This window comes from Physcomitrium patens, chromosome 4, assembly GCF_059467195.1.
Source record: "Physcomitrium patens ecotype Gransden chromosome 4, ASM5946719v1, whole genome shotgun sequence".
NCBI lineage: Eukaryota > Viridiplantae > Streptophyta > Bryopsida > Funariales > Funariaceae > Physcomitrium > Physcomitrium patens.
This window is the reverse complement of record NC_143413.1, coordinates 13,070,319-13,084,505: the sequence shown is the minus strand read 5'-3', so window position 1 is coordinate 13,084,505 and position 14,187 is coordinate 13,070,319. Positions and strand designations below refer to the sequence as shown.

The 14,187-nt window shown below is 36.3% G+C and overlaps 1 protein-coding gene across 5 annotated transcripts; it reads left to right on the top strand.

Annotated features, from left to right (window-relative positions):
* Window positions 1-6,730: 6,730 nt before the first annotated feature.
* On the top strand, window positions 6,731-13,575 carry LOC112281331 (putative LRR receptor-like serine/threonine-protein kinase At1g67720). Of its 5 annotated transcripts, none has more exons than XM_024517716.3 (16): window positions 6,805-7,063; window positions 7,337-7,440; window positions 7,792-8,047; window positions 8,350-8,452; window positions 8,677-9,327; window positions 9,510-10,003; window positions 10,193-10,325; window positions 10,444-10,515; window positions 10,622-10,690; window positions 10,818-10,961; window positions 11,113-11,354; window positions 11,548-11,771; window positions 11,988-12,114; window positions 12,317-12,388; window positions 12,504-12,699; window positions 12,849-13,575. In XM_024517716.3, exons 3-16 carry the CDS (start codon window positions 8,011-8,013, stop codon window positions 13,315-13,317), a joined length of 3,033 nt encoding a protein of 1,010 aa, XP_024373484.1. In that variant the 5' UTR covers window positions 6,805-7,063; window positions 7,337-7,440; window positions 7,792-8,010; the 3' UTR covers window positions 13,318-13,575. The 5 variants fall into 5 exon arrangements, with proteins under 5 accessions (XP_024373483.1, XP_024373487.1, XP_024373484.1 ...); XM_024517718.3 differs by having other exon boundaries at window positions 6,914-7,063; window positions 7,376-7,440; XM_024517715.3 differs by lacking the exon at window positions 7,337-7,440 and having other exon boundaries at window positions 6,731-7,063.
* The last annotated feature ends 612 nt before the right edge of the window (window positions 13,576-14,187 follow it).

The following is a 14,187-nucleotide window of genomic DNA, read 5'->3' as shown; positions in this document are numbered from 1 at the left end:
TATAATAAAGAAATTATACTTGAGATATATTTATGTTATTTTATTATATACTTTTAATCTATCAAAAAAATTATAGGAGCTACAAGATAAAATTCATTAGGATATAAAGGTTTTTCAACATAAAAAAGAAAGAGCTTTGAAGACAAGATTGAAAAAGATAAGGCAAGGTTGATTAAATGAAAATTATGATCTACTTCAAAGAGGATTTCATTAGTGGACTACTTTAATATTGAAAAGATTTAAAAGAATATTGAAAAAAATTTAAGAACATTGATAATAAAGTTGAATTTAAAGTTAAATTTTTAACCTTGACTTTGACTCCAAGGACTTAAGTGAAGGTCATAACTTTTTAGAAAACAAAGGATAATCTTCATGGAATATTGATATAAGTAGAAAAATAGTTCCTATGTAAAAACATAGAAGAAATATTCTATGATTCTTGATATGTGTGAATTTAGGTATTTATCTTAGTTCTTCACTAATAAACCTCTTCAAAAGTAAAAAAGAAAAAAAACATCAATGTATTTGAAGACAATATGCAAGTTTGGAACAAGCATAAAATATTAAAGCTATAGATAACATTAATAAGTTTTAGCAAAAAGTTTTGATATTGAAGGCTAATGTATGTCAATATTATAAGAAGATTGAGTAAAGTTATGACAATAAAAACTATTGGTAATTAGTTGTAGCACCATCATGAAAATGAGATAAAAGTGGTGATCAAGAAAATATTAGGTATTATAAATATATTAGGAGGGACAAACTTTGTCTTTATTTTTTTTTCTTCAGAATGAACTTAGGTCATATAGGAGTTGTAAATCATTTTCTATCAAAAGTATTAACCAAAAGAAAGCAGTTCTATTCAAGAGTGCATCTATGAATTCAACTTGAATAAATCCATTAGGATATTGAAAAGAATATAATCTTCGATAGAGCTTGACTTGTTGTAAAAATCCTTAAAATTTTGTTATTCTTCTACCAACCATTTTTGATATACTAATCTAGATTTCTTTCATATATAATAATAATAAAACTTCTTAAATTCAATTGTAAGGTTGATTTGCACAGACTTTTGATATTATTGTGACTTCTTTTATATGCATAGTAATAATATGTTAATAGTTGATATTATAAATATGAAAAATTTCTATTCTAAGAGTATTAAAAACTTTATGAAAATGTGCAACTACAAATCAATTTCCATTTATATCCAAATATAGTATCTATAGTTTTTTATTCTATCTCTATATTATGCAATTTTGACAAATCCATAAGTCAAAATAAAAAAAAAAATAATCCACAATCTTCAATTTCAAATAAAACTTTTTAAACTTTCAAACTAGAAATCACCTATAAATACATAGAAAGCCAAATCCATCTCTATAAGCTTGTAAGAAGCTAATCCATAAGATGTTATCAAATTTACTTCTACTAATTTTTATATGATTTCTTTAATTTAAGTAAATATATATATTTTTAATATAATAGTATTATTAGAATTGATATAAAAGAAAAAATTTAGGTTCTCTTGAAGGGTGATAATAACCATCTATTTATCAAATTTCCAAAAAAATAAATTATTACCTTGTTATTATCTCTTATACTATTTCTAGTCTTGAACTTCTAAAACTGAAATCTATAGTAAGATCTTATCTATTTACTTAAATATGAAATAGATTCATATATAAAATTAGACAATTTACAAGACTTTATACTAGATTAATCCAAAATTTTCTATATAATACAAGATCTAATGTATAAGATATGATTTTGTCCCTTCAATTCCAAGGGTCTCAATATTGATCATAAAATATTAAAAAAATATGTACATTGGTCATATATTGGCCTCCTAAGTCTTTAATATACTCCTTGAAGTCTTCACTTTAATCTCCTATATTCTCCTATCACTTTTTTTATAATAATAATAACAACACAAACACCTTTATGATTGAGAAGAAGAAGATTAAAAATCTTTACTACTCTTCAAATCCTAGCCACTAATATAATTTCAATCTTTGTCTTAATTAGATTTTTCATCTATTTTGGACAAAAAATCATCTTATCATAGTGCTCATCCAACTAAACAAACATTGTTACTACAAAAAATATAGTAATTACCTAAGATTTATTCCACACTAATAGTTTTATTTTTCTAAATTATTAATTTACTAAATATGTAATTAATAAGTGGATACTATACTTAAGAAAATACCAAATATATTATTTGAAGGTAGTTATGAATATCTTATCAATAATCAAATAACTATATCATCTTTTTGTCTTAGTATGGAAAAGTAATAATGGTTAAAGAGACCTAACAATCATCTTAGAGTGAAACAAAGATTAATATTTGTTGCTAAAAAAATTTGATAGATTTTAGATTTCATCAACTTATAAATCAATGATAAAACTTATTATAAAATTTATTGCTTACAAAAGATTTAAGATAATAGATAGCCATATTTATTAGTATATTTACTTAGATAAATATAACTAAGTAGAAATAAATAGAAGTAGGTAAAATTATTGATATCTTATTCAAAAGCTTCTAAGAAGTTTTGTAGACTTTACATGTGTTTATAAATGATTAGTAGATTTATAACTTGACCATGTACAGCACATTTATTCATTTATATTATAAGTTGGCCATGTGGTTCCTGTATTGGAAACCTCCTTGCAAATTAGACATATATGTCACAAGTTTGACATGTGTTATTTGGCCTATAGAACATTGTCACATAATTTTTTAGTATATAGTATATATAGAAGCAAAAGTAGGGCCTTCATTACTCTAATCTATGTTTTTCTTATATTCTAATTTCATTCAAGAATTCTTAATGTTTTTGTATTTGAAAGTAATCATTCTATTTTAAATTTAATATCTATCTTTTTGTTATGAAATTTCTTTCTTTTAATGATTTTATAAAAAAAATAAATAATAAAGTTTTAGAAAAATCTATCTAAACTTGTATATAGAATTATAAAAATTATTCAATGGTAGGAATAATAATTAAAATTTAATAAAATTTTAAATATCAAAATATCTTAAAATATAAATATATATATATATATATAATTAAATATTATATAAAAAATTATATATAAGAATCTAATATATATTTTATTAATAATTCGTGCATTAGTTTTTAATTTTTTTCATTAATTCCTTTCATATTTATTTATCTTACATATATCAAAAGCTTGTATTATTTTTTTGGTTTTTTTCTATTAATTTTTATCATATAATAGAATTATTCTTTTTCTAAGTTTATAATATTTCATATTGTTATTCCAAATACAAAAGTTTTAAGTTATTTTGTATTTCAATTAAATTTTTAAAATGTAATTTTCATCCAAATCTACTTTTGTAAAAAAATCAATATTTTATGATTTTCTTTATTAAATTAGTAAATATTCTATTTATATTCTTTATAAAATTACTACATAATATTATATAATTATTTATGCTATATACACCTAAGCTTATTATTTATTAAAATATTTATACTTAGAAAAAAATTATAAATCTTAACAATTGACCATCATAACATGTTTATTTCTTCAATTTCTAAAAATGTAATAGTCATTATTAATTACATTCAAGACAAGATATTCTACTAAATATCTCTTTTAAGTTTTGTGATAAATAATAGAAATAAAGGCGTATTTATATATATATATATATATATATATAATGATATTTTATAATTTATTTTACAATTGATTTAAACATTGCTTTGATGGATACTTATGGCAATAAAGTTCGTTCAATTTAGTAGATATACATCTATGTATATGTATGTCTATATCTATTATATGAAACAATTAAGATATAAAATAAAGACATTAAGAAGTTTTTTTTATTGGCTGCACATGAATAAAAAAGGGAATGGATGGATAACAATGCTAAAGATTGTAATACCTAATAACATGGATTTTTGCTGGTATATAGATATATATATATATATATATATATATAGAGAAAAATCTACCAGCCTATATTCGTATGTAGTATCAAAAAATCCCATTGATTGAAGTAGTATGGGGCACTCATTGCTAAGGTCAAAACATATATATATATATATATATATATATACATAAAAATAAATATAAGAGAAGCTGCATGGTCCAAATTCAGCCTCAAAAGGATTAGAGAATGTGATAGGCTTGACTGGCGGTGGCAGTAGCAATGCAAATAAACCTGATCCACACCTAGTTGATATGGCTGATTTGATGACATTTTTTATTATTATTATTTACTTAAAGTAATGTGTATTGATTGGTTGCCGAGGTATATATTGTGTGTGTTTGTATGTTTTTTTATTAATGCAATAACGGGCATTGATTGGCTGGTGAGGTATATCATGTTTTTTTTTTTTTTTTTTTTTTTTTTTGATTGGCTGCCAAAAACATACTTGACATTGGCAAAGCCAATAGATTTAACCACTAGTGTATATATATATATATATATATATATACATATATAAGAATTAGTTTTTTTAAAGAGCATGTACCTTGTGATACCTTTAGTCATGTGAGAATCTATATATATATATATAAATAATAATAATAATAATAATAATTAATGTTATGTCAAGAATTTGGCAAAGAATTCTTCAAACATTACACAATAAAAAGGGAATATATATATATGTATATATATATATATGTATACATATATTTATTGTGATGTTGGATCGGAACACTTCTGATTGACTGTAGATCATCTATCGAGTTAAAAGAATGAAGCATCGCTTGTATTGAAATAGTTCCCTGACGATTTCAAGAATGTTTTTAACTGAGATTTCGACCGTGATTTGTAACTCTGACATTGCAGAGAGTTGCTAGAATATTTTAAGAAGCGTGTGCACCATGCTCAGTGTAATTTGGCACTTGAAATTGTTTCAGCCTGACGAGATTCATTGGTTTCTTCCGCTTGCATATATATATATAATTTATTTATTTATTTATTTATTTATTTATTTATCGCAATAGTTTGATAGCAACAAAATATTTAAAGAAAGATTTGATAGATTTTGAAACAGTCAAAATAAAATTTGATATGCCATGATTCTTTTCAAGAGGCTAGTTAAATCAGTACCATTTAGTGACTGCCAATGTTCTTTTTGATGTCTACAAATATCAGTAAAAGATTTCATGTATTTTTCTTTCATATTTTAAATCCCATAATATATAAACAAACGTGATATTTTCCTTTCTTGTAAGCAATATTTTCAAGTGCTTTGAAACAAAAACTACCTCTGTGACTGACGCATAATTTTAGTCATAGAGTGCTGCAACAAACACAAAGTTTTGAAATGCAAACAACCATAAAATTACAGCCACATTACTGTACTTCACTAGTACAGTCAACAGACCAACACACAGACTAGAAGTAAGAAACACACCCGTAATCAAGAACGATTCTCGAATGAAAACCACAGAGAGAACTTTTGAATTTACAACAAAACAAATAGCAATGATCATACCTCAAACCATACATGCTGAAGCACCTCAACCTGGAATACACACATGTGCATAATCCTATTCCCACAAGCTGACTACAAACATAGAAACTCTGACAAAATCCACACACAACATTGAAACCCTATTTCCACATTCGGATTACAAGCTGAGGTCACATGCATTCTTTTAACACCACCTGCACAATATCAGTTGAAGGTGAAACAGAGAAATCTTATAAAAATGACAAGAAGGGTTCATTCTTTTCACATGGTCAGCAGAAAGGAAAGCATCATGACGATGGTCCAGAGCAAGAGAATACCGACTCAGGAGAACGAATGAACGGACGAACGAGACGACGTCGTTGGACAGCGACGGATCGGACCGACGACGAATGACGAATGACGAATGTACGATGATTGCCGACCGCAGGCGCTAGTTGATTCTCCGCCCATGGTTTCCGTCAGACGTGGGAATGCCAGAACTGTTGGAGAATAAATCGCGGAAGACGTTCCAGAAGCGCCGGATTCGAGGTCGCCAGGTTCCGTCGCGGAAAACTGATCTGAACACATGCAAACCGCGTGCGGCGAAGAACATTCATTTCGTCGGAGGATGAGCATCAGCATATTAGCGAGGGTGGGCCCGTGTATATTTAGTCGATGCCGGCAACGTTGCAGTAAGATTGTTTTTTCAGTTTGTGGTGCGGTACTTTCTCTCCGACGAGGACGCAGCGCTGAGGCCAATTTCTACAGACGAGGTTCCATTCTTGTCCCCCTTTGCCCTTCTGCACCAATGTCGCGGGAGATTATAACGGCAACTGTAGGGATACTGCGATGAACACATGCCCAATATGCTCCCAAAAAACAGCATTACGCTGATTCTTAATCAAGAAAATACGAGGAGGTACCGATTTCGCAGAACAGATACTCAGCACGCACTCCGACCTTTTTACTTCACATAGCCCTACCATATTGACTTTTTACTTCACCCGCTAGTCATGCACGCACACAGACAGACAAAATGTTTTGTTGCATCGCATTTGGTGAGCATCTCACAGAAGGGCAACCACGGAAAACCAATTTAAGGGAATCCTTAAATATTGGTGGGAGCGTATTAAAAGGAGCAGGAGATTTCAGCAGCACAGAAAAATCTAGTGGGGGTATTGTGGGTGGAGATTAAAAAATGATAAGATATGACAACTCGGTGCAGATGTTCAGGAGCGTCCGGGATGGACAACTTATAGGGGCTAGCCGGAATGCAGCAACTTGCAACCAGCTGTGCTCGCTGACTAGCATCCGCTCAAGACGGCGATACGCCCGCCACCGTTTCGCAAATTTTCAATGTGGTTGACTTCTTACTGCACAACAGGATCCGAAAGTGGGAGGGGCGAAGGAAGTTGTGGAGGTTGTTTGTTTGTTTGTCTGTGGTTGCGCGTGCTTTCTTATCTTCTTTCGAAGTTAGCAGTGAGGGGTTTCGGTGATAACGCCAAGCAGTATGTGAGGTGCGATAGCTGTTAGTTGGAGTAAGTCGTTGGTGGAGCAGCAGACGGGGCTTCTAGGGCGTGGGAATGGAACATACTCTGGTTGATAGAATGCCTCAGGTGAGTGTGGTTTCTCTCCTAACCAGTTCAGGTCGATCAGATGGGTTCCATTGGGTTTCTGGGAATGGTCTCTGGTGGGAGAGAGTGTGATGGTTCGAAGTGGATTGTGGGCAACGAGTTGGTAGAGCTTTGTAGTGCACTCCAGAGCACGGCGCTAGAGAAGGATCACCGACACATGCCTTAGTCTGTTTCTAGTGAGCTCTCAAAAGCGATGCTAACAATTGAGAGCAGTCTCTAAGGTTTGCAAAACTTGCTTGTGGCTGCGGCTGTCAGTTTGTTGAAGTTGTTGAAGCGAAGTTTTGTTGTTCGAAGGTGGGACGATTCCTTTCTCTTCGAGAGATCTGCTGAAATAAACAAACGGTGTTTATCTTCGGACGGTATGTCAAGAGTCCCTGCAGGAGGTCTGTCGTTGGTAGTCATATGTGCTGTGCGATGCCTGCGGCTTACAAGTTGAGCCTGATTCCAACGCCTGCAGCAGGAAAATGTTGTCGAACCTGGTACATTCCTCATGAGGACTGACAAGAGATATAGCTTGGAAGTTGGAGGTGTTGTTTAGAGAATATTTTTGCGAGTCGAGTCGGTACTGCTACTTGTGACGGCAATCAAGACTTTTAAGTACAAGAAATAGACGTAGTGCGCGGATTGCAGTGTGGGCTCCAAGTATGTACCTTCAGTATATAATCAGGGGAAGGTGGTTAACATGATGTGCAAAATTGTCTGGATGACAGAAACCTGACAGTGTTGAAGCCCATGGTGGAATTTTGGCCCTCGGGGTTCTTGAACATTTCATCATGAAGTCATTCCATTGTTGAATTTGAAAACGGAGTAATGCACAGTTATGTAGTTTTCGGATGGGGTTTCCATTGCAGTAGTGGTACTGCTTTGCCACATCACTGGAAAGTTCCGTGCCAAGAGCGTCGGATGCTGTACGAACTGACTGTCCGAATATGCCGGAAGGTTCACAGAAATATCGGAAAACGAAATGTATGAATGCTTAACTACGTATGGTCGTTTTTTCTTACCGCGATGTGTAGTGGTGATGTAAGCTTTTTGAGATTCCGAATTTCGGTGTGGCCAAATGTCGGAGGACCTCGTTACTTTCTTTTTATGAGTGGGAAACAATTGAATTTCTAGTTGATTTGTAAATCTTGCTAGAAAGCACGTCAACCCATGTCTCTAAGTCGTAGCTCTGAACTTAATCTTCATTTCTACATAATGTCGACTTCAGTATTTACGAAGGTGCACAGTTGATAATTTCGCGACGAAATCTCGTTGTGTAATTGCAGTAATTCATATGAGCAAGAAGTTGGAAGATTGGACGGAGAGAAGATCAATTCAAGAGCTTAGAATAACTTGTACAAGCTCTTCTGGTGCTGCAGCGCTAATAAGGTACCATATCGTTGCCAGTTTGAATTTTGATTTGATGTCTTAAGCAGGGAGAAGTCCTATGGTGGAAAGTGTTTCGTGCACGGACACGGCTGTTGCTGTCGACCATTACATGCTCTGTCTACTTCCAATGTCGAGAAACGTATCTAAACACAACTGCATGCACCATTCCTACCCCCTGGTGAAATCCTCACACTACGCATTTGCGTTGTACTGTGTGAGTGCAGGGCTAGGGTGCAGTTCATTAAGATGGGTTATCTTGGGTTCATAGTAGTTTTGGCATTGCTGGCCCTAAATGCGCAAGGAACGTGGGGGCAAGTTCTTGATATGATAAGCATCGACTGTGGTGCTGCTCGAAAGTACACTGACCCGGTGACAACAATTTCATGGACCCCTGACGATGAGTACATTTCCGCAGGGCAGACCGTTGCGGCTGTTCCAGTAACTGATGGATCATACAGTGAATTGGGTAGTCTACGATATTTCCCGGAGAAACGGGAAAAGTTTTGTTACGTAGTACCCATCAAGCCAAATTCTACGTACATCATCCGATCCTCCTATTGGTACGGCAACTATGATCAGACGAACACTCCACCAAAGTTCAACATCGCTTTAGACTCAACAACCCTGGGTTTCGTAGACATGAGCCAATTTGGTGATCAGACTCTACAAGCTGAAGTAGTTTATCGAACGAAAGTGAGTGCTACGACTATTTCATATTGTTTGTTTAAAGATTCTACATCTAAGGGCACACCCTTCATATCTTCTTTGGTATTCAGTCAAGTGCCAGATGGATCATATGCATATCCGCGCACACTTGAAGGGAATTTTATGATTCTTTGGCAACGACGCAATTACGGCGGTTCTGTTTGGATAAGGTAAGCTCATCACAGAAGTACAGACGAACTTACTATTTGTTACATTTTCGCATTCGATCATGAGAGGTTGTTTCTAGAAATCCAACCCTGCTCCAGTTGTTTCATCTGATTCGTGGAAGGGTAGATTTGTTTATTAGGGAATGAAACTAAGAAGTGTGGGAAATGTTTTGAAATTTATGGAGGTATCCAGATGATGTACTCGATCGTCTGTGGGCACCTTGGGTCGAATCTTCGCCATTAACAACAATATCCACACTGACGCCGGTAACTGATTCTGGTTACTTTGCAAAACCTGTATCTAAAGTGATGCAAACTGCCGTTACTTCTCCTACACTCTCTCCGGTTGTATTACCAGTTAATTCCGGCGCGAACGACGCCAGTGCCATGGAAGCTACTCTATATTTTTACTTTGCTGAGTTGGACGCTTCAGCCAACGCAACTTCAAGGTCCTTCCTCCTTGATTCTCAGCCAGCATCTCCCACACTTATCAACCCTTACAACGCTACGGAAGGGGCCTTCCGCTCGTCGGTGTGGGGATATTCGAAATTTTCAATGACGTCTAATTCAGTTGTTACCATGACTCCAGCACCCGGGTCAATCAATCCTCCACTGATGAATGCTCTCGAAATCTACCTTAATCGTCCAGACGCAGTCGCTGGGACCAATGAGCTAGACGGTCAGCACCTATATCACTCACTATGCCGTGCCTTCATTTAAGTTGGGTTTTTTCTTTTCTTTTGCTGGGTGATGTTTTCCACATGACCAACTAAAATCTCAGTGAAAGTAACGTCTTTTTTTGACCCATTGGGCTTTCGTGTGGATTCAAACCTTAGATTATATTTTCTTCCTGCTGCTGTCAATGCAGTTGCTGCACTGGAGAAAATCAAAGTGGCTCTTAGTTTGACAGGCTGGGGAGGAGATCCATGCCTTCCCGTCCCACTCTCCTGGGTATTATGCAGCCCCGTTACGGCCACAGAAGCTGCCAGAGTAATTTCAGTGTATGTTCTTCGTAGGGTGCCCTTCTGGATAAATTGAGTTTCTGTGCATTGGTTTTGATCACTGAGAGTCAGGTCGCAATTTACGAAGTGGACTTATGTTCGCGTTGTGTTCTTACAGGAGATTGTCAAGATACAACCTCACTGGCATCATACCTGTGGAATTTGCAGAGTTAACTGCCCTTCAAACCTTGTAAGTCTCCAGAACTGCAACGAATGCTTTCGATCGTTTTTTTTGTATTTACCAATCCAAACTCTGTGAACCAAAGGTATCTCACGATGGCCATACAACTGTGCAGATGGTTGGATAATAACAAGCTAGTTGGCAACATTCCCAATCTTCAGAAATTGCAACAGCTGAAGTCATTGTAAGTGAAGAGCAACCGCACAACTTTCGTCGTGAAATCGTAGGTGAACTGCTTGCCTGGTTTAGAAGTAGTGTGGTATACGGTTTGGGTGTTCACTAATCGATTATGACTTAATCCTGTTATGTAGGCACCTGAACGACAATGGTTTGAGTGGCTCCATTCCTGATTCCTTAAGCTTCATTCCAACACTGGAAGAGTTATTTCTTCAGAATAACAACTTGACCGGGACAGTCCCTGACGCCTTGAAGAACAAGTCTGGGCTGAACTTGAAGTAAGAGCTCCAGCCTTGTTACAAATCAGAAGCTTTGAAAGGCACATCTTAATGCAGCTCACGGTTTAGCATGATTTCTCTAGGTTTTGGTTGATTGTAGTGCTGAGGAACTTGACTGTGGTTGACGGTTTGTCTTCTTCAATGTATGCAGCATAAACGGAAACCCTGTATGTGGGCCTACTTGCTCGAATCCTGGTCCAGGATCTAAGTCGAATGTGGGTCTCATTGCTGGAGTTGTTGGAGGAGTGGTTGGGGTTCTCGTTGTAGGGGGTATCTTGCTCTTCTGTTTCTGCAGGAAGCGTCAAACTACCGAGGGCATGGGACAAAAGTTGCCCAAATCAAACTCTGATCCATATAAATCTGGAGGCAAGGGCAAGGGCAAGGGCAAGGGCGGTAAGTATGTTATCGAGACGAGCACACGACTGATGTTGATTCAACAATTTTTATTTTTATTTTAATTTTTTATGTACTTGCTCATGTCCAACTTGTTCCAGTCTTTTCTCATGACAACAATAGGTCATCTTAATGAATCTCGGTGGTTTGCATCTCAAATACTTCTATTAAAGCACAAGATGAGACTTTTCAGGTGTTTCGAACTTCGCCGTTCCGGATTTGAGTGGAACAAACGGGCAAGGCGCAAAGCCATTTTCGCACGCAGAGATAAAAGCCGCCACGTCGAATTTCAGTACACAGATTGGAGCGGGAGGATTCGGTCCAGTGTACTACGGCAAGCTTGCCAATGGAAGAGAAGTTGCTGTCAAGGTCTCTGACATGAATTCTCGTCAAGGGGCAGCTGAATTCAACAATGAGGTGAGGGTTGTGTTTTTTTCTTTTTGTTTGTTTTTTGTTTCTTTCGGATATGCAGTTTTCCTGTTGCCATGTTCTTGTCTTTATATGAATCCTCGACTGTTTCTTGTGTAATCTGTCAGGAATGTGTCCTTCCTAGCAGAATCCGTGCAACTTAGAAGAAACTGAAATCTTATTTCGAAGTTGAATTCATGTCCTAAATATGTGAGTTTCTCTCAGGTGCAACTCTTATCCAGGGTACACCACAGAAACCTTGTTTCACTACTTGGATATTGTCAAGAAGACGGAAAACAGATGCTGGTGTATGAGTATTTGCACAAGGGCACCGTCCGTGAGCATCTCTGGGGTAAGCCTTTCATTGAGCAGCCCCAGGTGCAAGATCGCCATTTAAAATTCGATTAGTATTGTGGTTTCTTTGATAGGTTAATGTGGGGCGCTGGGTATTCAAGACAGGGTCTACAGCAGACAAAGTGATCTATCGTGAAAACTTCTTGTTGCCTTCTCTGAATGCGCTGTATTATGGCGCACCTGGTCATGGTTCGATGCAGGGTCTCCGCTGGCTACGAAGGAGCCATTGGATTGGAAACAACGCTTGGACGTTTCTCTGAATGCTGCTCAAGGTACATGATCCTCTGACAGGTTCTGTAGGCTTATGCAGGATTGAACACGTGAACGGTCCTACACTGTCGCCCACCCCGAGTGGTTCCTAAAGTCCTCTGGTGCTTGTTTATTCAGGTCTGGAATACCTACACACGGGGTGCAGCCCTATCATTATCCATCGCGACATCAAGAGTAGCAATATTCTACTCACTGACAAATACGTTGCCAAAGTGGCAGACTTCGGTCTTTCAAGGTTAGGACCGGAAGAATCATCTGGAGCCACCCACGTCTCGACTGTGGTGAAAGGGACCGCCGGCTACTTGGATCCAGAGTAAGCTCTGTGCCGCTTCTCAACACTAAGCCATTTCTTACATGTGACCAATCCTCTGCTGAATCACCAACCTTGACCGATGTTCAGTCCTCCAGTAGAATCTGAACTCTATAATGCAATCACTCACTACTCGTTATCACGATCATCAGGTTCTGGTCCACAAACCATCTGTCAGAGAGGAGTGACGTGTTCAGCTTTGGAGTTGTGCTGCTGGAGGTCCTCTGCGGTCGTCAGCCAATCAACAACGGTCTACCAGACAAGAGCCAGTCGAACATCGTCGAATGGGTGAGAAATTCGCTGCTAGCTGGCGACATCGAAAGCATCCTAGACCCCGCCGTGAGAGATTGCCACCCCAACATGGACAGTGTGTGGAAAGTGGCGGAACTGGCCATCCAGTGCGTGGAGCCCCGAGGCATCCACCGACCGTGGATGAGGGACGTGGTGAAGGAGCTTCGTGAAGCCATCGTATTGGAGGACGGCGATTCAGGAGCTCTCTCGGAGATGGACCGGTCCAACAACATTGGGACGAGCAGTACTCCGGCGCCGTATATGGAAGGAAACTCGGACGATGTATCCTTGAACTTCGAACATTACAGAAAGGGTCCTCAGGTCCGATAGCCTAGATTCGTCAATACCTAAGCGTGTGAAAATTTGTCCATTGTTCACGCTACTGTATTGTGTTTGAGAATGATGGTGGTTGGATGCCTTGGAACCTTTGATGTTTTTTTGGCTTCCTCCTTAAGATAGGTCCCTGCATGTGAGGGAGCCAGATTCTCTAGCTCTTATCTCTTGCACAAAGCAGTTGATATGTACTTAGTCATTGCTTTTAATCAATATTTTGGAAAACTCACCAATGAGTTTTTTGATTATAAATAAGGGTTTAGAGTATCTTTATTTGAAATGTAATGACGTAGATTATTTTTTTCAAGGAATGGTCAAATATGAGTCTCATAGTGATTGGTGCGGAAACATTTTAAAATCACTATACTTTTAGAAAGAAAGGAATTTGAATTTCATTTATTTTTCTTTATGTAGTAGGAGGAGGTGTTGAAAAGCCACTCCTTCAAATCTTGTTTCAAAGGAGAATCTTCATTTAATTATAGTCTCAATAGGAAATCTAAAACTGCCATAGATAACATTTTATATGTAATTTTTTTTATTCTATAATATTTTTCATTGGGTTTGTTTAAGACAATGGCAATTGTTTATTTGATTATTCTTTTTTCAGCAGATTTGTTGATTTGGTTGAAAATCTCATAGTTATTCTAGAATTTATGAGAAAAAATATCATATATACCATTGAAATATATTGAAATATCAAGAATACCTTTCATATCTTGATAATTGCAAATCTATCCTTCATTTTTGTGATAATTACAAACATACCTTTGAACTTGATAAGATATAAGTACAGTCCTATTTTAGGTGAATCCAAGGCCCAAACTTCATGTTGTGGAGTTTTTGGCATCACTTTTGAGTACAATTTTA